Source organism: Tiliqua scincoides, chromosome 1 (assembly GCF_035046505.1).
Source record: "Tiliqua scincoides isolate rTilSci1 chromosome 1, rTilSci1.hap2, whole genome shotgun sequence".
NCBI classification, from domain to species: Eukaryota; Metazoa; Chordata; class Lepidosauria; order Squamata; family Scincidae; genus Tiliqua; species Tiliqua scincoides.
The window spans coordinates 108,465,626-108,488,018 of NC_089821.1; the positions used below are offsets into that span (position 1 = coordinate 108,465,626).

General features: G+C 49.6%; 2 protein-coding genes across 2 annotated transcripts; one reads left to right on the forward strand and one right to left on the reverse strand.

The window, feature by feature from the left end:
• Nucleotides 1-312: 312 nt before the first annotated feature.
• On the reverse strand, nucleotides 313-5,107 carry EVX2 (even-skipped homeobox 2). Its single transcript, XM_066611355.1, has 3 exons — nucleotides 4,690-5,107; nucleotides 2,854-3,104; nucleotides 313-969 (listed from the first exon to the last, which is right to left on the reverse strand). The coding sequence occupies exons 1-3, from the start codon at nucleotides 5,105-5,107 to the stop codon at nucleotides 313-315; spliced, it is 1,326 nt and encodes a 441-aa protein (XP_066467452.1).
• Nucleotides 5,108-18,569: 13,462 nt separating this feature from the next.
• HOXD13 (homeobox D13) lies at nucleotides 18,570-21,218 on the forward strand. Its single transcript, XM_066638280.1, has 2 exons — nucleotides 18,570-19,320; nucleotides 20,968-21,218. Exons 1-2 carry the CDS (start codon nucleotides 18,570-18,572, stop codon nucleotides 21,216-21,218), a joined length of 1,002 nt encoding a protein of 333 aa, XP_066494377.1.
• Nucleotides 21,219-22,393: the final 1,175 nt, after the last annotated feature.

Genomic DNA, 22,393 nt, shown 5'->3' on the forward strand with positions numbered 1-22,393 from the left:
GGCCTCTGTGACTGCCTTCCCACCACTGGATGTAGTGCATGCCCCATGGGCACAGTTGCACCGACACTGGAAGAGTGAATAGGATTGGGCTTGCAGGCATGACCAGAGGGTTCTGGTTTTGGTGGGGCTGCTGCTTTGCCCAGCCCCGTTCTGGTTTCCAGTTTGGGTCCCAGCGGGGATGCAACTGCAAGGAAAGCTCCCTGGCTGACCAGAGCTCCAGTGTGTGTCCGTCCCGTCCCGCCCCGCCCCGCCCCACCCCTCGCACTACAAAACCCGCTCGGCCCCGCTGCCCAGGCCGCCGGGAGGGGCTGGTTATCTGGTCAGCGGCGCCTCCTCCCTCTGGTCCGGGGGGGAGACGGCGGTCTTGCTCAGCACCGCCGCCGAGTAAGGCAGGAAGCCGCTCTCAGAGCGCTGCGGGGCAGTCGAGGCTGCGGCCGCCGTGCAGGGGAACTCGGAGCCGCCTGCCCGGGAGCCCAGGGCCGCCGCGGCCGCCGCCTGGCTGCTGTGGCAGCTGAGGCACGAGCAGGGCGCGGAGCCGGCGGGGGGCGCGGAGGAGGCGGCGGCTGCGGCGGCCGCGACGGCTGCGGCGGAGGCGGCGGCGCTGCTGTTGAGGCCGGCGGCGGCGGCGGCGGCGGCGGGCGACTGGTAGAGCCCCGGGTGCCTGAAGCTGCACAGCAGCTCCGGGCGGGAGTAAGGGTGCGAGAGGGCGCGGAAGGTGTCCAGCGGGCGGATGGAGGTGGCGAAGGGCGAGGCGGCCGCCCCCGACGCCGCTGCAGCCGCCGCAGCCGCCGTCACCCCGACGTGGGGGTAGTAGTGGAGAGGCACGTGCGAGTGGAAGGGGTAGGGCAGGCTCCCCGTGGCCGCCGCGTGGGTCATCATGTAGGTGTAGAAGCTGGGGTCCGCCGGGTGGGGCCACGACATGGCCAGTCTCTGCCGCTTGTCCTTCATCCGACGGTTCTGGAACCACACCTGAGGATGGGGGGAGGAGGGGGAGGAGGTGGGGTGGAGCAGTGGGTGGATGGAGCAGCGGAGGGGGAGACACAGAGGAGGGGGGGCCTTAGACAGCAGCACAGCCAGGTCGCCACGCCCCCTCCCTCCTCCGAAAGGTCAGGCAGGCGTGCATCATCCTGGGGGCCTTGGCAAGGCAGGGGGCGGCTCGCCAGTACCTTTTCACCACCACCACCACCCCCAGTGAGCCTCCATCTCTTATCAACCCGAGTATGGTCTGAACGAACAGATTCCGCCAACACTTTACCGCCCCCCCTTGCCACCAGGCACAAACTAAAAACGGACTCCTTGTCACTCATTCAGGGAGAAAGCGAGAAGTCTCAGGCTACAATCCTATCCGCATTTTCCTGGGAGTAAGCCCCATTGATTATAATGGGACTTACTTCCGAGTAAGGATTGGATTGGCCTTTCAGACGGTCTCAGCTTCTCATGTTTTTTAAGCCACAGCTAAAAACGCCTGCAGGATCATTCGGTTACCCTCTGCGTTTCGTCTGGAAGCAGCGGGAGTAACAGAGTGTGGAGCTCTCCACCGCTCTCCAGAGGAGCTCTCCTCTCTCCGAGCATCTTTGCGAAGCAGCTGTCACCCGGAAGGCCTCACTCCGCATTGCTTGCCCACTGGCCCACTAAACGGCACCACTGTCCTGCTGTATAGTTACAGCCCAACCCCCAGTTCAATTCAGTGAAAGCCTTTCGTTTTAGTCCTAACTGCAGTCAAAGTACAGTAGCTCCAAACTTTCACATGGACCGGGTTGTGTAGATCACATTGCAAGAAGGCCCAACCCAGGTCAGATTGCCCACTCATCAAACAGCCAGCCGCACATTTCATTCTAAAAGCTGTGGATTTCACCCACGCAGAACACCCCGGGGGGGAGGGAAAGGGGGCAGCCCAGGTATTCTGCTCCTTCCGTTTACCGCTGCGTCTTCCTACTTATTTTATAAGCCTCAGGACCACACGATTAAAAAAGAACCTTTTCCCACCAAGTTTCCTCCGAACACAGACATAAACGCAATCCTACACGGGTTTACGCGGACGGAAGGAAGTTCTGCCGTCTACGCTTGTTTTGCAGCCTTCAAAACCAAACACAGCTGTCGGGTTACGGGGCTGTGAACCACTCCTCTCCCGGTTTTGAGCGAGTGCGCTCCTTCTTTTAACCAAGGATGACCAAGAATGGGGTTGGGATCTTTTCAGGCTGTTAGAAGAGCCCCCCCCCCCAACCTCGTGGCTTCTTCCTCTCAGTTTGAGTTTTAATGAGCAAAACTCTTTGGAACAATTCAAAAGAGCTCAGCGGGGAGGTCTGACTTTTGGATCCAATTCCAAAACGAGTAATTTAAGAATGCAACATTAGTTCTTTTTTAAAATGCCATGTGACTACATTTTAGGGGCATTCCTCTTTCTTTCGTTCTTTCTTTCTTTTACCTTTTTTTTTTTTTTTTTTTTTTGGAAAAAAATGTGCAAAATAATAAAAACCGAAGCAAATAAAATCAAGAGAGCGAGACCGGACTCACAGTCCAATCCTATGCATGTCTACTCAGAAGTAAGTCCCACTGTGTTCAATAAGACTTACTCCCAGGAAAGTATGAACAGGATTGCAGCCTCAGAGATGTCTGGGCGATCGGATGGGAACGCTTCGACTCTCGGACTTACTGGTCTGGTGTACTATTACTTTACTACTGGCCTTATTTTGCCGCCCTGGGGGGAGACAACCACGGAATCTCTGCTGTCAGTGGAAATGGGCTGCAGCCCAAATGCGTGATTTAAGAACCCGAAGGACACACGCCGGCTCCAGCCCCGAACCTCCAGAGTGAGGAGACAGTCTCCCTCCGCCTCGCCTCGCCTCGCCATACCTTGATGGTGGTCTCCGGGAGGTTGAGGGCGGCGGCCAGCTCGCACCTTCTGGGCCGAGAGACATAGTTCTCTCGGTAGAATTCCTTCTCCAGCCTGGCGATCTGCTCTCGGGTGAAGGCCGTGCGGTACCTCCTCACTTGGTCTGCTCCGGAGCTGGAGCTCCCCAAGGCGCTACCACTGTGCAGGCTGCTTAAGCTCGAACCTGAGGACGAGGTAGTGGTGCTCGGAGTCGAGCTGTTTTCCGAATAACCTACAAGACCCCAAAAGCAGCAGCAGCCAGAGAGAGAGAGAGAGAGAGAGAGAGAGAGAGAGAGAGAGAGAGAGAGAGAGAGAGAGAATTGATTCTGGGGAAGATGCGTTGGTGTGTAGGTTTCAATGAAGCGGCAGGCCCCATTTGCAATCTGGGCTCTCTGATAATTAATGCTGGCTGTCATGGATACAAATTGCTGCTCTTAACCGAATCAATAAGAGTTTCTATCTTTCGTTTTTTTAATGGCTTCGTAGCCAAATGATTCTAAGAAAATGTAGCATTTTCAATAATAATAATAATAATAATAATAATAATAATAATAATAATAATAATAATAATAATAGCATTCCACTGATTATAGAAAATCAGGAAAAGTTTCAAGGGTGTCTGGTGGAACTGCAGAAAAAGGCCCCTGAACCAGAAATTTTCCTGTGGGTACGCTGTCACTGTCACTCTTTTATTTCATAGGAACCAAAACATTCACCATAGCCTGCGAGGATTGTCAGTTTATTTTCTTGCAGGACATCTTTGGCCAAAACTAAAGAGCACAGCACTGTGGAAAGAGACCCTCTGATCGGTGATGGTCATATTTCAAGCTCCTGGAGTTTGCATCTGTTTGTACCGTCTCTTTTTAAAAAGTTGTTACGGTGCTTTGGAGAGATGCTTCTGTATGATTTCTAGGCTCAGGGTCGAGTGAATCGTTCTAGGAAGGGGGAGCAAGCGATGTATGATTTGCTTGCTTGCTTTTTTAAACGATTCTGTATCGTTAGAGGGAAACATCCACAAGAAAGTCAGATGCAGACTGCGAATTTGCCTGGGGAAAAGACAACAACCAACTACACTTCGAAAACCCTCCCTGCAGATGGTATAAAAATGAAGTCTTAACTGCTATCATCTCGGAGTTGTTCAGATATAAACACTCAGCAGAAAGATGCTGGGTGGAGGTTGCCCAAGATGCACCAGCCTAGCTTTGGATCTAGAAACACACAGTTTAAATACTCTGTGAACTCCGAATGCACAACGTGTGTCTGTCCTGTGGAAGAGATACCCAAATGCTCAGGGGTGCACTGTATGGCGTTTATCATAAATACGCTATCTCCATCCTCCTGGAGTTGCATCCTTCGCTCTAGAAATGCAGCGTAGGCGAGTATAAATGCCACGGTAGATTCATGGAGATATTGGAGGTGCAGAAAGACACCATCTGTAGATCGCGACTGTATGCCCTCCACCCTTGGAGACTGTAAGCCTCCTCCACGCTCCCTGTACCAGAGCCCAAGCCTGGTCTACTCATGTCTACTCAGAAGTAAGTCCCATTATAGTCAAGGGAGCCTACTCCCAGGTAAGTGTGGCTAGGATTGCAGCCCCAGACTCCAGAAAGGGCCCCATTACCTTTTCCCTGCCATTTGATCAAGAGTCAGTGTTGGGTTGTCCTCTCTGACCAATGGAACCTCCAAAGCCCAAGCTGGAGGAGCTGGTTCTGTTGAGTGCATTGATGACCCCCTCTCTGAGTTCTTACCGCAGGCAAGCCCGCTTCGGGGTAGGGGTGGGGGTCAGGGAGAGGACGAGGAGGGAGAGACAGAGTTACCTTTGCTGTTGTTTTCCTTCAGCTGAGAGGAAGCGAGGCCGGCCGGGGAGCGGAGCGCGGAGCAGCCCACCTCCACATCGCTGCTCATCTCTGCCTCTGGAGCCACTTCTGAGTAATGGCCAACCTTCTTCCTGCTCTCGGAAGGCGGCAGTTCCGCGGCGCCGTCGCTGCTCTGGTGCTGGAGGTTGAATAAAGTGTCGATCTCGAACTTGCCTTTGGTGGGGATATCCCCGACCGCGCTGTGCAGGGGGGCGGAGGAGAGCCTGGGGCTGAGGCGGCCGCCGTGGGGCGAGTTCTCCAGGGCTTCCAGCACCGCGTTCCCCGCCGAGTCGGACAAATTCGCCAGCCTCTTGCCGGCCGTGGGGCTGTGCAGCCCTCTTTCCATCAGGATCATCTCTTTTCTTATTCTTTCCATCATCTCAGCTGTGGGCCCCCCCCCGCCCTTAAAAAAAACAACTGTGTCTGAATATATATAGAGATAGATATGTAAGTATTTAAGATGTCAAGGATGCAAGGGGTGGTCCTCCTAATGATGAGCCTGCAGCAGGGGCTAATTCGCATTCAGCCCAGAGAGTGTCTCTAAATATGATTACCTCTTTTGGAGGGAGGCGTGAAAAAAACAAACAACAACACCGAAAATCCACCACGCATCGGAGATGCCAAAGCGAAAGGGATGACTGGTCAAAATGACCCGCGCATCCTTCCTCGCCCCGAAGTGTCATTCATCACGGAGAGCCGCGCTCGTCATTAAGGTGCGAGTGACGCTGGGCGAATAATCATTTATTGTAACAGGTTTATAAGCAAATAAATACGAGCTCCTGTCAGCGGATAACGAAGGCGGCTTCTGAGCAGGCACATAGATCCAGGTAGGGCGGCAGGAGTGAAGAGAGGAGCAGATCTGGTCCGGAGCAGATCTCGCCTGGATCGCTCGGGAGTTTGGCCCCTGGGGTGAAATTGACAGTCTGATTAATAAAACGAGCCGAGCAGCATTTCCCCCTTCATTTAGGTGCATCATTATGCGCTGATTCCCCCCTTTTCCCCTCCTTTGTTGGGCTGTGTGTGTGTGTGTGTGTGTGTGTGTGTGTTGCCTTTTTAGCTTCTAACGATGCCGCCTCTTCCTCGTTTGTCCTCAAACAGAAACACAGGCTAAATGACAGGGAAGACTTTGATTTCGAGGAAAGCGTTTTAGTGAAAATCTTGGGAGAAGAGAAGCTTGCTTAAGGTGGAAAGTGGGGGGAGAGATATTCTTCCCCCCATTCGGCCGCCTTTTAATCACCTTTCCTTCCTTTTTAACAACGCACCCAGGTTTCCCTGGAGGACATGGACTCGCTCTTTTACTACCCCACGCAGACAGACATACACAAGCACACTTCCAACACCCCTTTCCTCGCCCTTCAGTAGCTACCCTGGCAGATACATACCAGCTTCTATCGCGAGCCGCAGCCTGCACATGGACCCATTAATTCTATTCCTAGGGTTTTCAGGGTGTTTCTTTAACGCCTTCACAAACCAGGTTCTCAATTTTTGTTTGTTTGAAGGGAAGGGGGGGAAGCTTTCGATAATCCTGTTTATTGACGAAACTAGTCTCAAGTCCTTCCTTCGCTTCTGGCTCAAAATCCTCTCTCTGGTGGACTGACTGAGCGGAGGAAAAAAAATGTTCCAAGAATCCTTAAAGACATGATTTAAAGCACCAGAGAGGAGGTGCGGGGTGGGGATGCCTCAATTCATTCATCCATTCATTCACTCATTCATCCTCTGCCTCGACTTCTCTCCAACCTCCTTCTCCCCTTTCAATCCCAGGACCGTGTCCTTCCCCTCCCCCCCCCCCCGCCGCTTTTTTGGGGTAATGGACTGGACTTCAAAATTTCAAAGGCACTCAAAATGGGCAAAGTGTAAGATCCTCCGTTTTCTTCAGCATCCATCCTCCAACTCTCTCTCCCTCAACCACCCTACCGCCCCTGCGCAAAGTTACCTGCCTCTCAGTTTGCTCCTCTCTCTCTCTCTCTCTCTCTCTCCCCGTTCCGTGAAACAGCCAATCTCGCCCAGCGCCGTGAGGGACACGGGGGAGAGCGATTCGCCGGCCTTCCTATCGGAAACTCGCTCTTCAGTGAGAACTTTGATTGTAATAATGACGCCTAGAGCAACCATTTAAACGAAGATAAAGCCGTTGTCATTAGCATCCTGGGAGTACCTCCTCAAAAGCTCCTGTCCAACACTTTCCATTCGAGGAGGGCCTTTCTCTTCTCCCCCCCCCCCCCAGCTAAACTTGATTCTCTGGCTTGGATGGAGAAGAGACCTGCCTCCGTTTCTCTTGTGACCAAATAACGACCTCTGTCTCTCACCACACACCGCAAAACTTTGCTCCACCATGGTCTCATTTCATTATTTGCAAGGTCTATTAACTCTTTTTGGAAACTCAAAAATAATAACTTAAAAAATCTCTCTCTCTCTCTCTCTCTCTCACACACACACACACACACACACACTATCCCAGCACGCAAATCCTAGACAGTGGACAGGATCCAATTGATTTCAATAGACCAGACTTAAACGCAAGCTTAACTCTCCCATTAAAATCAATAGTAGTCGAATGGGTTTCATATTAACTTGATCGCGACCTTTCGCTCCGTGAATCGGCATAATCTGGAAAAAGTTCAGTAGCGTTAACACCACTGCAAGCAAACGTTTGAAGCACTTCCTGAAATCAGTGACACCCAGTTAAAATGGACCAGCACCACCATTTCTCTCGAGTGCTTGTACAGTGTTTTGGTTAGGACCATGAGGGCAATGATTTTAACACGGTTTCTCATGCGCACCGGACCACAATTCCTAACATTCTTCCTGCTGAATCAACTCCACTGAAACTAGCAGAATTCACACGTGAAGAGATGTGACCAGGCTGGGTGGTGGTGTCTGTAGCAGCTCTAGGTCCTGTGGTCGGTGCAGTAGATTGATCCTAAAAACGACCTTGCTCAGAAGGCAGCAACCAGCTCCTTTGTGATGGGTGGGTTATGGATCTGTAGTGGGGCTACTGTTCGTTATATTCGGTATTCAACTGAGGAGGGCCTTTGGAGGGTGAATGCTGGAGGAGAGCATCCAGAAGGCTGGGTGCATGGGACAAAAGCAAGGAATGGAGATGGCAAACGAATCGGGCAGAGAGAGTAAACTCCGCCTGTCCTGAAGTAACATATCATATACGGATTCCTATAATTTTCAAGTGTTTTTAAGTTGCAAACCTTACATTCGTATCTTTCCACCTATCGTTGATTCTCTATGCGAGCGCGCGTTCACACACACACACACACACAAGTGAAAGCGAATGTCCTTGGCAATTAACCTGTCCCCAGTGAATTGATAAGGACCCCTTGTTCTGACAGGCTCCCCGGAGAGCCAAACCTTCCGCTTGTATTTCTGTGTTTGGGACGGAAACTTTTTTCTAAACGATGTTTCGAACCCACTCCGCTCCGGATCTGCTGGGTTCCTATAAACTCTCGGGAGACTTTGAGTTCACCTGACTTCGGTGTGAACGCGGTTGACTCCAAACGAAGGAACTTCTGGTTTGTTCGTAATAAACCCACTGGCACCCCCCCCCCCCCAAATCAGCCCCTTGGTAGCGGTGCTGGTCGTCTGGGATTTGTTTTACAAGTGGGATCGGGGTTGACTCTAAGATGCCAAACACCTCCCCCCTTGCCTACAGATCTCTGCAGAGCCTTCCGTCAAGCCTGGGGAGCGACTGTAAGCAGCGCTCAGGTGGGGAGCGGAAGTCTGCGGGCGCCTTTATTGCTGTCGTTTGGCGCCCCCGTCCGTTTTCTCGGAGGCTTGAACGCGGTCGGGATCTTTTTCTCTTTCCCCCCTTTCCTCACCAGATCTTCGGATCACCTCACAGTCACAAAACAGATGATACAGCCCCATCTTCTGCCTGCGATCTCCGCGGGAACGAACCTAACCCGGGATCCCTTTCGACTCGTGGGCCCCTTCTTGGAAGAAAATCGTGGCTTCTTTTGTTGTGTGTAAACGCTGCAGGCTTCCTTCGGGGGTCGCCCAAGAATTCCTCCCGCCTCTCTTCCCACCCCACCCCTTTCTTTGGTGCTAGTTTATATTTTGCACCTTTTAAATAAGGCCAGTCCTTGAGGTCTCTGCAGCCGCACCTCCTTTCATAGCAGAAGGAAAAGTGCAACATGCGGTAAAGCGGAGTTTAATTATCTACTAAGTCCATATGAGGTGGCGACACCGACCGCAGCGCGTCTCGCTTGGTCCTGGCTCTCTAGAAAAGAAAAAAAAAACTTTCCCTACTAATAAAGTAGCTACTTGATCTTTATATGTTTCTAGACAACTACCTGTAGAATTCTACTCAATGGACTTGAAGACTCTTTGGAAACATTCTGCGTTGAGGAAACTCAACTGGTAGTTTTAAAGCTGTAGCTTTCGGGGTGTGTTTTAACGCGATCTTGGATGGGGCGGGCTAGTTGACCAAGGTGGAGAGGACTGCTTCTGCGGTATTTACTCAGTTATTCTGATAAGTTTTTGTGCTGTAGGTGCTACGGCCTGGAGCCAAGCTTTTAACCACCCTCACCCCCCTTCCAAAGTTGTTCCCTGTGACATCAAAGAAGGTGAGACGCCAATTTGAGAAGTTTTAAAGGAGAACGATTCCTCCGTCTTAATTGAAATGGAGCATATGCTTCAAGTGGGCCGAAATCCCCACCAGCTCTTAAAGAGTCCAAGCACTCCTTAGAATCAGGCTGAGTAAATATTTGTTTCCCGTCTTTACTGCGGGTGCTTTGAGGTGAACTGCAGAGCTCCGGCAGCTAATAAACATGGCGTCCCAGAAGCAGCAGCAGCCTGTCTCCGTGTTTACATCTGTCTAGACCCTCCAATGCCAGACAAGCCTGGGCTGAACTTGATTTCACCGTGAGTGTCAGCCAGGGTCAGACAAGGGGTCAATTCGCTCCTCAAGCCAGGAGAGGTGCCCTGCCACCAAGCGGAGCTCGCTCCCTCCCGCTGAGCAGTGTGGGTTGCAATCCTATACACACTTTCCTGACAATAACCTCCATGGACTATAATGGGACTCTAACAGCCCAATCCTATGCGTGTCTACTCAGAAGTAAGTCCCATTTGAGTTAATGGGGTTCACTCCCAGGAAAGTGTGGATAGGATTGGGCTGTTAGCCAACAATCAAAGCACAGTCCTCAGAAGTAAGCCCCACTGAGTTCAGTGGGCCTCCCCCCAAGGGATGCATGTATAGGATTGTGTTCAAATCCAAGTCTTTAAAATTTCCGCAGACATTCAGATGACCTTCTGCCCTCTTGTTTCGCATCCTTGCTCACCTTCCTTTCAGAGAGGCTTATTGTCCACGTTAGGTCGACTTATAGGTAGAGGTGTTTGTTTCCGGTGAGTAAGGTAGGATTACAGCCCAAGTCTTACTGAACACAATTGGCTTACTTCTGAGTAAACACCATTTTAAAACACCTCTACCTACAGATTGGGGTGCATATGTGTGTACACTCTGGACAGTATACATAAACATACCTCGGTGCAAAATAATAGTAGTTGGGGGAAAAAAGAAAAGGGGTATAGTATATAATATGGAGTGCAACTCTCTTCTCTGTCAACAGATCACTTGAAAAAATTTAACTATCTAAATATAAATGCACACACATTTTATATTGGCATAAATAAGTAGAAGGCATATGGATAAACTAGTATACGAAAAGTTTTCACTCTCAAGGTAGACGGAGAGATACACCCACAGCGCTGTCAGTCTTCTTCTTGTTCCTGCTGAAACAGACCTTCAGCAGTAGAGTCCTATGCAGGTCAGCTCAGAAGGCACTCCCATTGTGTCCAGTGGGACTTACTCCTAGGAAACCTACTTAGGCTTTCCAAACCTATGCATCCCCTAAGTGCCACGTTTGCCCTTTCCCGCAATAAGCTGATTATAAAAAAATATGTAGAGATATTATACAGGTGAAATGTCAGTCTTATCCTTGGCTTGTGCTGTTTAGAGTCTCACATTTATTCCACGACTCACACACTAGTTATCTTTTCTCTCCTGCAACTCCTAAGGCTGGCTTTTTATTTTATTAATTTTTTATTTTATTTTATTTTTGAGCCATAAGAAGGCAGTCTCAGCGGAGATTTTATGTAAATATGACAGGGTTTTTTTTGTGTGTGTGTTTTTTTCCTGGGAGCCTTCTTCCTCTCCCTTTTGCAGTCAAAATTCTTTTAACCTAAATACCTGAAGGTTTTTCAGTTTCGTGCTGGTTTACCGGGCAGCCGTCCAGGGCAAACTCACGCGGCATTCAATGTGCTGAACCTTTCAGGAAAAGTTGTAGGGACATCTAGCGGTCAGGATTGGGTACAGCACCTCCGAATGTGATCCGAAGAGAGGCCAGAGTACTGCTTAGCCTTAAACGAAAGTCGCCCACCCACCCCTTTCCCCAGTTAGCAACTCAGTTTTTAAAAAAGTGAAGAAAATGCAAGCAGCTGCTAGGACCCTTTTAATCCTGTTTCTGAAAACGCGATCCAATGGGGAAGAGGCACTGCTGTCCAGAGGTTTACAGGGAGCTCTGTCTGTGAACACTAACTTTTCTCTGTTCCTGCATGCTGTAATGAAATGTATTTTCTTCCAGTCCACTAAGTAGCTTGCAGTCAACTAAAGCTGCAATCTTAACCAGACTTTTCTGAGAGTAAGCCCCATTGAACAAAATAGGACTTACTTTTGAGTAGACCTGGCTAGGACTGTGCCCTAAGGTGCATTGCAGACAGTTGTAAACTGCCCACCATTGAGAGGCACAATTCACGTAGGTTGTGCGACTTCGAACAATCTCAGTACTTATCCACTTTACTGAGTTTCAAAAACGTTTTTATAAATGGAAGAACGTATTAAAAGGCAAACCTTTTAACTTAACAGTTCTGGGGAGGGGGATATACTTCAGTCCTCTGCACACCAACACGGGAGTAGGTCCCACTGAACTCCCTTGGATTTATAACTCATCGTGTGTAGAACTGGGCTGTTACGCTGCCATCAAGCTGTGGTCTGTGACTTCCTTACCACCCACTTCTGCCGGGTAGTTCAGGACTCTTCTATTCAAGGACACAATTTAACCAGGGGTTCAGCAGTTATGAACGCAACCTGAGTACATTTGAGAGGGTTAAACAGGCGCTTAACTTTCCCATTGAAATCAGTGGCATTTGGGCTGGATTGTACCCTCAGTGTTTACAGCTTATTTTTTAATACTTGTGCGTGATACAATCAGTTCTAAAAAAACCAGCCCTCCTTTAAGATGCATTATCGAATTCAACGACCTTCCTTTTAAATCATTTGAATGATCCAGCTGAAGTTAAATGTTAAACTCGTTTCAACAGAAGAGGTTGTGTTTGTGTTAAACTTTTCCATCGAAACCACTGGGATCTTAACATGGGATTTTACCCCGCAGTCTGGAATCCCTGACAATTCAGTTATAAGTGACGTCCCCAGACGGAGGAATCGCTCTCTACCCCCCCCCCCCCAAAGTTTCCAAAGAGTCTTCAAGTCCATTGAGTTGAATTGTACAGGCAGTTGGAGAGAGGGCGGGGGAATTAAATTGTGGGGCTACAAGTTTTTTCCAGCAAAGATCTCACAGCCATTAAGCCCCACTGTATAAAATATGACAACTATTATGATATTTACCCTTTTTCCTCTGTACCCGTATGTGTAATGTACATACGTATGTAAATGCAGATATGCCAATGTAGGAAAATACTTCATGTATCTGAAATCAGATGTAGTCCATTAAAAAAACTGTTCATCTTTGAGAATGCCTCATGACTTTAGAAATGGGTGATGTGAGCAGTTTTAGCTGCAATTAATAGATTTCTTTTCACGATGCTTCTGATGATGGACATGGTGATGATTTACATTCCAATATTTACCTAGGGGTGATTTGCCACTAAAATTAATCTACGAGACAAGATCTGTGAGAGCAGGACCACGTTTCCCTTCCTCCAGTTACACCAAAAGTACCACTGTAGAAATAACCGAAGTCTGTACTACTGTTGCATCAGAGGCTGCAATCCTGTGCAGACTCACAGCCCAGTCCCATCCACACTTTCCTGGGAGTAAGCCCCATTGACTCTGACGAGACTTACTTCTGAGTAGACAAACATAGGATTGGGCTGTTACTTGTTCACGTTCCATTGAAGTCAGTGGGGCTTACTTCTGACATGGCTAAGATTGCACTGGCAGTTGTGGGCTGGAGTGGAAAGAAAGAATAATCAACAAACAAATGATAATAGGTAAGTATGGACAACGGAGGTGTTATGAGCTATTCCTCACCTTGGTGTCAGCGACAAAGACTTTCTTTCTTTCTTTCTTGCTTGCTTGCTTGCTTGCTTGCTTTCTTCTCCCTGGAACTGAATAATAGACTATTAAATGGAAAAGAATCAAAAGGAATAGACTATTATTCAAATATAATATTTTCTTTCCCTCCTTCCTATATTAAAATAGAGCAGCCAAGTTACTGCTCTGTTGTAGCAACATGAAAGCAGCATAACCTAAAACAGCTGAGAAAACAAACAAATAAAGCAACATGAAAATACAAGAATGATTTATCAAGAATAAAATACATATTTATCAAGAATGAAAGCCTGAATGATTTATTTATCAAGGAAATAAATATTAATATTTCGGGTGCAAAAATGCACACTCTGTTATTAATGTGTGCATTTTTGCTCCTGAAAAATTAATATTATTAACTACTACTACTACTACTACTACTACTACTACTACTACTACTACTATTATTATTAATATTAATATTAATATTATTACCACCACCACCACCACCCCTGCTCACTGGGTAAAAGGCACTTTTTGAAATGGGTGCTCCTCTTTTATTTAGCAGGGGGATAGTAACTGGCCCTCCTCACCCCAGCACTGTCTTTTCAAGTGGCTGTCTGCTGGTGTTCTTTTAGATTGTGAGCCCTTCGGGACAGGGAGCCAGTAGTTATTTGATTTTTCTCTGTAAACCGCTTTGTGGACTTTTCATTGAAAAGTGGTATATAATGATGATGATGATGATGATGCTAACAATAAAGCAAAAAATGAGCACAACCGATGGTTTCTACTGCCGGTTGGGCTTCATACTTTGAGGATATAAAACCTGCCTAAATTACGCTCCTGCTTCAGCTTCTCTCATCAGGATATGTTGGTGCAGTTGGGATGGACTGTTGCTTTCCTCCATATGCCAGAGTAATGGATCTAAGGAGCGGGTGCCGCCACAGCGTGGATCTTGCAGTCTCAACCCCCGAGTCACCCTCATCGTGTGGAAGAGAATGTCCTCTTGGCACTTCCAGCCTAGGTATGTTTGTCAAGTCTAATTCCAAACAGGGAAGCAAATGAATTTCTCCCAGTGAATGTGTTTAGGATGCAGGTGCAGAAGAGATGGTCTTGGAAATACTGTTGTGTTGTTGAGTTTTCTGACAAGTGGTGATTGGTGGCCTTCCTGTGTCCAGTCGCTGGGAACTTGTTCAGTTCCAATGGAACTCTGTGAAGCTTGTCTTACATCTAAGGAATGGGATCTGAGAGAGGGCTCTAAAGCACAGACAGAGAGAGAGAGAGAGAGAGAGAGAGAGAGAGAGAGAGAGAGAGAGAGAGAGAGAGAGATTTGGTTTGAGATGGGTCACAGGAAGATGAAAATAGCCACTGCTCTAATTTGGAAATGGCTTCGCATTACGTTACATCACTGCTCATATTGGGGGGGGGGGGAGATGAAAGAATGAGATAATTTCATCCACAAACACCAGTCACAACTTTTTCTTTTCTTTTTTCTTTTCTTTTTCCTTTTGCAGGAAAGGCCTCCGTCTTTTCCCAGGGTGCTCACATCCAGCGGCTGAAGTGTTGTTCATTCTAATGCCTGCACCATGTGCAAATGGAAAATGTAAAGTAGTTGTGATGTCAGCTGCCTGCAGGTCGACTACATGCAGGGAGGGGCAGGGGGAAAAAGTTTGAAAAGGTGTTGTTGCAAAAGGTGACGCCCTGGTGCATTTGCCAAGCGGTCAGTCTGGTTAGACAAGTTCCTTTCCCAGTCTCTCTCTCTCTCTCTCTCACACACACACACACACACACACACACACACACACACACACACACACACACACAGACGCATCCCATCACCATCTCTCACGACCCACCGGTCATCCTGACCTGCCCCGTCCCATTCTATAATGATAACTGTGAATCTATCCAGAGACACTTTGCTGGTTGGGACTTCCTCCCCCGAAATGAGAGCAGCAGGTTTTGCGCAAATATGAAGGGCAGGGTGCTTTTTTCTACGTTAGGAGGTCGGTTTGCCTCGTGAGCTCACTATTTTGATTCCCTGCCACGATCTCCTTTCCCAGACCAATGCTGCATTTTTTCTGCAGGACCTTCAGCAAAACTGTTGATCTCAAGTCCTGACTGAATGTAGTGGACAGTGTAATTGAAGAGGCTGTTGTTCCAGCACATCTTACGAAAGCCACAAGCTGTCTTGGAGGCAGTTTTCAGATGTGTCTCATACAAAACTCACTGTTCAGGCTAAATCAGAAAAGATCCAACCGCGATTAAGAACGCTTGAAGCTTCCAGTTCTAGAGGGAGCCGGTTCACTGGGGCTTTCTCCTTTCGTGCAAGTGCCATTGCGTCTTTTACAAGATCTCAGTCAGGCTGGATCGTGCCCATGATAATTATGCATATGTAGATAACGTTGGACCAAGTTAGCAATCGCAGGGTTGCAACTTTACTGTGCGAGTCCCATATTCTGGGGGGTTCTGACTGCCCTATTACTGCAGAAATATTTCGAAATGTAAAAGATTCTCTCTCTCTCTCTCTCTCTCTCTCTCTCTCTCTCTCTCTGAGAGAGAGAGAGAGAGAGAGAGAGAGAGAGAGAGAGAGAGAGAGAGAAATATGGAATTCAGCAGAGCGCAAGAAGGAATATTTTTACTGGGGACCTTAGTAACCACTTCCTAATTACCCATACTTTACACATCCTGGAAACAAATAAGGACTGGGTTCAGACTAGAGTGAACTGCATGACCTTTGTCAGTTTCACTTACTGGCCTGCTCGGTTGATTAGGAGTTGTTGGTAGTTTAGTAGAACTGAGGTCATGTGCGTTGCCAGCCGCTTGTCGTTGTCCTTATTGACTCCGCCAGGTCACTCCTCACTTCTTTCTCCGAAACTGCCAAGTATTATTAGGGCCAGAGGATTACAAACGGCAGCGAAAAGACCAGTGAGTGAGACAAGTTTTTGCTTCTCTTCCTTCTCCCAAATTACTATGGAAAGCTGCAGCTGCAAACCTCCACAACACACTTCAGCACCATCCTGGAGCGAATTCGGTTTGGATCCGAAAATCGAATTGAGATCCATTTCCTCCTCACGTCAGATTTACACGGTCTTTTCTAAGTCTTGCCCCTGGTAGATTTAAGCCTGCACATTTAAATATTTTAAAGAGCAAATACTTACAGTCTCCATTATTTCAAGTACTTCTGTTTAAATGGGTTTTGGATCTGCTCAGTCGGCTTTCTCCTTCTTTGTTAAGTGAGTATACTAAGAAACCATATTTTCTTTCTTTCTTTCTTTCTTTCTTTCTTTCTTTCTTTCTTTCTTTCTTTCTTTCTTTCTTTCTTTCTTTCTTTCTTTCTTTCTTTCTTTCTTTCTTTCTTTCTTTCTTTCCTGCCTGCCTGCCTGCCTGCCTGCCTGCCTGCCTGCCTGCCTGCCTGCCTCTCTCTCTCTCTCTCTCTCTCTCTAACAATTACTAAATAATTGTTTTCTCTGTAAACTGCTTTGTGAACTTTTAGTTGAAAAGCAGTATATAAATATTGTTAATAATAATAAATAAATAAATAAATAAATAAATAAATAAATAAATAAGAGAGAAGGCAATTATCGAAAACTTCATCCCTTGTGGACCCCATAAGACTTAATCCCGTGTGGACCCCTCGGTTTAAAAATTAATATTTCAGTGGAAGTTATTTCCCAGGACATCTGCCCAGGAGGATCTTTCTCTCTCCTTCCCCAAGCTGATAAACCCCAGATCCCCTCCAAGACACACTGACTTGAGGGTTGTAAGATCCTGGATTTGCTCGTAGGTTCAGAATTGCACAGCTACAGCCTGAACTGTTGACCAGCAGCCCCATATTCCGCACGTTAGTTGGGAAACAGGTTTAATGGGATTGAGTTCCAAATAAGTGTTGCATAGGAGCGCAGCCCTCAGGACCAGAGTCGAGATGGGGCGCTCTGGCTGAAGAGGGGGCTTCGTTCTCTGCCAAGGCTGAAGTGGGGGATTCGTTCTACGAAATGGTGCACAGGCGCTACATTTTCAGAACAGCAGCATAAAGATTGGGGTCATGCCTGGAAATCCACCCCCCCCCCGTGAAAACCACAATAAATAACCTGAGTTGCCTTGATGGGCTGATAGCTAAAGCGTCCTTCCGTGGGAATAACAGTGTATAAATAACCTCTGATTTTTTGGGGGGTGGGGGTCCATATTCATTATTATGCTGTTGCTGTAAGTGAAAGTTACCTAAATGGGGGCTCCTTCTCCCCACGCACGCTCTCGTTAGCTTTGGCTGTGTTCCTAAGCAGAATGAGTTGAAAGCAACAAGGAGAATCACAAAAAAAGAGGAGGAGATTCGAAGCCACGGTACCTACTGCGGAGTGGGCTGGTCTGGATCAATAATGTGTAAGTGCTGCAATGGACAGCAGGATGGGACAAGATAACAAGCGGAGCATCGTGCATTTCGGACAGTCCTGCATGCTCCAGTAAGCAGATAGATAGATCTACAAGCACTGTATGCCTCGCTGAAAAGTTTGGGGCTGCAATCCTATCCACACTTTCCTGGGAGTAAGCCCAATTGACTAGAATGGGACTTACTTCTGAGTAGACATGCATAGGTTTGGCTCTCAGTCCCCCCCCTCCCCCGCGTACCAGCTGGGTGTGAAGTGAGCTGTTCACAGTTATTCCCCATTTTCGCGTGGTTTCTCCCCAGCCTGTGGCCGGAGGTGAAACCACAACCACATGCCCAGAGAGGAAGTTGAAAGGAAGCGATAGGACAGTCTCTGTCCCAGTCCAGGTTGGCTCCCCTTTGCATCTTCTGATCTAGCAGCTTCTTCATTCTCTCGCCATGGGCTCTCTTCCGGACACCCCCAAACCAAAATTCTTCTGACCTGGTTCTGTGCAGAGAGGAGCGGATAAATGACGTGTGTGTGTGTGTGTGTGTGTGTGTGTGTGTGAGAGAGAGAGAGAGAGAGAGAGAGAGAGAGAGAGAGAGAGCATTTGTGGGTCCTCTTGTAGCTCTGGTTTTGTCATTTGTCCTTGAGGACTGGTCTAAATCCTGTCACTCCTTCCTTCTGAGATGGTCAGAGAGAGAGAGAGAAAGAGAGAGAGAGAGGAAGAGGAGGAGGGGAGGGGCGCAGCCATTTATTAATATTTCAAGTCCTTTCATACTCTCCTTTTTGGTGCCCCCCCCCCGTCTCCAAAAAGCCAAGGCTCGTGCATCTCTCCGCGAGAACTGCAGCCAGCAACATAGGAAACAAAGTGCAGGAGTGGAGGGGCGGGAGGAGGAGGTAGGGGGAGCGAGCCTGGCTCAGTTTCCCGGTGGTGGCCGGGCCAGGGTCACGTGCCTGGCGGCGGCCAATGCAAACCCCAGCCGGGCTCCCTACGAAGCCAGGCTCCGCTTCCCCCTCCCGGAGTGGCCTTAGTTTTTATAAACCATCCCGAGCGCGGGGAGAGGAGGCCGCCAGTCAGCCAGCCGCCCCTTCAGCGCAGCCATGAGCGCCTGTGGGCCGTCGCTGGGCCAGGCTGGGGAGGAGGAGGAGGGGCGGCGGCGGCAGCAGCAGCAGCAGCGACGGGTCTGCCTTGCGCGGGAGGCATGAGCCGAGCGGTGGGAGGCTGGGAGATGGAGGCGCTGCGGGGAGACGCCGGGGGAGGCAGCGGCGGGCAGTGCCGCAACTTTCTGTCCCCGCCGGTCTTCGGGGCGGCGCCGTCGGGTCGCCCCGCGGGCTCCAGCTCCGCGGGCTTCGCCTACGAGCGTTCTGGCGCCTCCTCCGCCGGAGCGCGCTCGTCCTCCTCGTCCTCTGAGGCGGCCCCGTCCAAGGACTGCTCCAGCGGCGGGCCCCCGACGGCGCCACCCTCCGCCACCACCGCCGCTGCTGCCGCGGCCGCCGCGTTGGGCTACCACCCGGGCTACCACCCCTTTGGAAACGGCTACTACAGCTGCCGCATGGCGCACGGAGTAGGGCTGCAGCAGAACGCCGCCCTCAAGGCCTCCCCGCACGCCGCCTTCCCCGTGGAGAAGTACATGGACGTGGCCAGCCTGGCCAGCACCAGCGTGCCTTCCGGCAGCGACGTCTCCTCGCGGGCCAAGGAGGTTTCCTTCTACCAGGGCTACGCCGCCGCAGCCGCAGCCAGCCCCTACCAGCACGTGCCCGCCGGCTACCTGGACGTGGTCTCCACCTTTGGCTCTGCTGCAGCCGCCGCCGCGGCCGGGGAGCCCAGGCACGAGACCTACATCTCCATGGAAGGCTACCAGTCGTGGACTCTGGCCAATGGCTGGAACGGCCAGGTGTACTGCGCCAAAGACCAAGCCCAGGGCTCCCACTTCTGGAAGTCGTCCTTCCCAGGTACGCACAGCCAGCTGTTGTCCGCACCAGAGAGGAGGAGGAAGAGGTCAACTGGACAGGAAGCCACCACTTGGGCGAATGAGTGCCCACCTCAGCCACAAGGAGGGGAGGGAGGGACAGGGGTTGGGCAGTTCCTCCAGCGGTTGAGATTTATGTCCTCGATCCGTAGGACCCCGTGAATGGGCGTCCCCGTTTTCTGTGGCTTTTATTCTGCGCTGGAATTGGGCACCCAGAAATTCTTGTTGAAAAGGAGCCTCCAGGAAGCCCGGGGACCTGCTTACGTACCCCTCAGTCCCTGCCAGAAGACTGAGAGATCCTTTTTTGTGCTCTCGGGTTGTCGCCCTCAGCACTTTTATTCTACAGCCTCCCTAGCCGCATTTAGAGCCCAGTCATATGCATGTCTACTCAGAAGTACGTCCCGTTATAGTCAATGGGATTTACTCCCAGGAACGAGTGTTTAGGATTGCAGCCTTAGAGCACAACCCTATGCATTTCTAATCAGTAGTGTCATATTGTTTGCAATGGCACTTACTCCCCGGAAAGTATAGATAGGATTGCGGCCTTACTCCACTTACCTAAACTTTAATTTCTCCCAGGTAAAGGGAGTTAATTTTGCAGCTTTAGGCAAGCTGCAATCCTAACAGTGCTTTCGAGACCGGAAGTTTTACTGAACTCAGTGGGGCTTACTTCCCAGTAAGCATTTTTTTACATCCGGCTATTGTCTGTACCCAGGTTCGCTCGAAATCCTTGGGACTGACTTCTACACAATGGAGAAAAAGGTTCCCCCCCCCCCATTCCGTTGAGATGGCGTCATTCAGACAGGAACACCCCAGACCTAAAACTCATTTCTTTGGAGGTCAACTCCAGGGATTTCATTTAAATTTATTGCCGGGGAAGGTAATAAATCCCTTTGCTTGGCGGTAAGTCCCACTGAAATACATGCAGAGGTGACCAGGAGGTTCTGAAGTGGATATCCTGATCCTTGGTGTGCTTACTTAGAAATAGCCCGCTCGTTGTTCGCAGGAGCTTAGGGTCCAATCCTATCTAATTTTCCAGTGCCGGTGCTGCTGTGCCAATCTACCATGCACTGCTTCCTGTGTGGGAGAGGCATCTTGGAGGCCTCCCCAAGGTATGGGAACATTTGTTCCCTTACCTTGGGGCTGCACTGCGGCTGCCCCAGTACTGGGAAGTCGGATAGGATTGGGCCCTTACTCCTGAGAAAGTCCGCCTGGCAGCACTGCGGCAAATTAGACCTGTTGAAATAATCAGCGAGGAAGTGGGCTGAGGATCGAGTTGCCGGCCATAATGAAGGCAGGCCCCTCCGAGGCTTGGTGTGATCGTTTTATGATCCTTCGCTGTTCAGAACTCCTCCCGGAGCGCCCGTGCGGAATGTCCCAGATCGCCTCTCCTGAGCCCCCACGCAGGCAGACGCAGGCAACACGCTCTTGAGAAGACACGCAAGAGCCGTTTTCCCGTTCACGGGTCTTACTTTCCCTTTCCACACTGGGCGAAGGAGTGTGGATCTCCTCGTTTTTGCAGGGGCCAGGGGCAAAAGAGCCCGCTCTTAGTCTGCTCCCAGTAGTTAGAGCTGGAGAGCCTGTGCTACTGACATGCTAACATGCTCGACTCGTGTGTCTTCTCTCGCAGGGGACGTTGCACTTAACCCGCCCGACATGTGTGTCTACCGGCGTGGGAGGAAGAAGCGAGTGCCTTACACCAAGCTGCAGCTGAAGGAACTGGAGAGCGAGTACGCCATCAACAAGTTCATCAACAAGGACAAGAGGCGGAGGATATCTGCGGCCACCAACCTCTCGGAAAGACAGGTCACCATCTGGTTTCAGAATCGCAGGGTCAAGGACAAGAAAATAGTCTCCAAGCTGAAGGACAATGTCTCCTGATCCGGGCCCTCCCTCCCCCCAAGGGCTGGGAATAGACCTGGCAGGCGACCCACTCTTGTCTCAAAGGACTGTTGGAAAGACTTGAAATATATTTAAGGTTTCGCCAGCCTCCGGGTGGCGGACTGTTGTGAAGCGCTTTTAGCAAAGGTTCGCCTTATCTTCTCGGAGTTCTTGGAATGCTGCAGGTCTTAACCCCCCCCCTTTAAAGCCCCCTCTTTCATTTGTATTTCGGTAGGTTCTGTTGTTTTGTTTTATTCTGCTCTCCCCCCCCCCCCAGGCCAGTATACTGTGGAGCAATTAGCAATCGTGGACCTCTTAAAACTATAAACTTGTGTCCAAGAATATCCAGGTGCTAAAACGAGCGGTTGTGACCTAGAGATCTTGTTGCTCGATGGGTCGGCTCCTGAATTTGACAGTGGAGCCGAAGACTGTCGCTTGTCCGAGAGAGCTGGGAGGATGGCGTCATGGCCGAGTAGGATGACGTCATGGCCGAGCATGATTTTTGTCTCCAAGGTAAACGAAAGTTGGCTTGCAACGAACCTCTGACTGTAATGTGAAATACTCGGAAGGACTGCACTCCTCCACCCCCACCCCCCAACTAATTGCACGGAGCCTCACCACCTCCTAACTCAGCGTGTCCTGATGTTGAGGCCTGCCCCTCCAGCCTGAACGCTGTCACTTGGAAGTAAACTCTACATAAACGAGTAGGACTTACTTTCAAGTAAGATAATTCGGGTGGTTGTCATCTTGCATGTAGCTTTTCTTTTTCTTCATTCTTAATTCGGATTGAGAGTGGCGGGGGGGGGAGTATTAGGTTGCCCACATCCCACGCTTCTCGAGGTGTTGATCCAATGATTCATGTACAGTGGAATAGATTCCTAGTCACTAAAGAAATTACAGGCAGGATCTGGCCAGAGAGAATGCTCTGCAGTCTGATCCTATGCATGTTTACTCAGTATAAGTTCTCCTGAGTTCAGTGTGCATTACTCCCAAGTAAGTGTACGTGTACATATGATTGCAGCTTAGCTCCTACTTGACTCCCTACTATTTTTTTTAATTATTCACTGGTTTTCCAACATTAAACATTTCAAGTAAATATAAACCAAAATATTTTTCTCTTCTCAGTCATCCCACTCTTTAAGTAGTACTTTTGAGCTCTATGATTTTATGAAGTA

Excerpts from the sequence above, each read along its gene's own strand:
- HOXD13 (XM_066638280.1), top strand. The coding sequence starts at position 18,570 with ATGAGCCGAGCGGTGGGAGGCTGGGAGATGGAGGCGCTGCGGGGAGAC. Across the intron at positions 19,321-20,967 it reads CTGGAAGTCGTCCTTCCCAG|GGGACGTTGCACTTAACCCG; the intron begins GTACGCACAGCC and ends CTTCTCTCGCAG.
- EVX2 (XM_066611355.1), bottom strand. The coding sequence starts at position 5,107 with ATGATGGAAAGAATAAGAAAAGAGATGATCCTGATGGAAAGAGGGCTG. Across the intron at positions 3,105-4,689 it reads GAAGGAAAACAACAGCAAAG|GTTATTCGGAAAACAGCTCG; the intron begins GTAACTCTGTCT and ends GGGGTCTTGTAG. Across the intron at positions 970-2,853 it reads TCCCGGAGACCACCATCAAG|GTGTGGTTCCAGAACCGTCG; the intron begins GTATGGCGAGGC and ends CCCCATCCTCAG.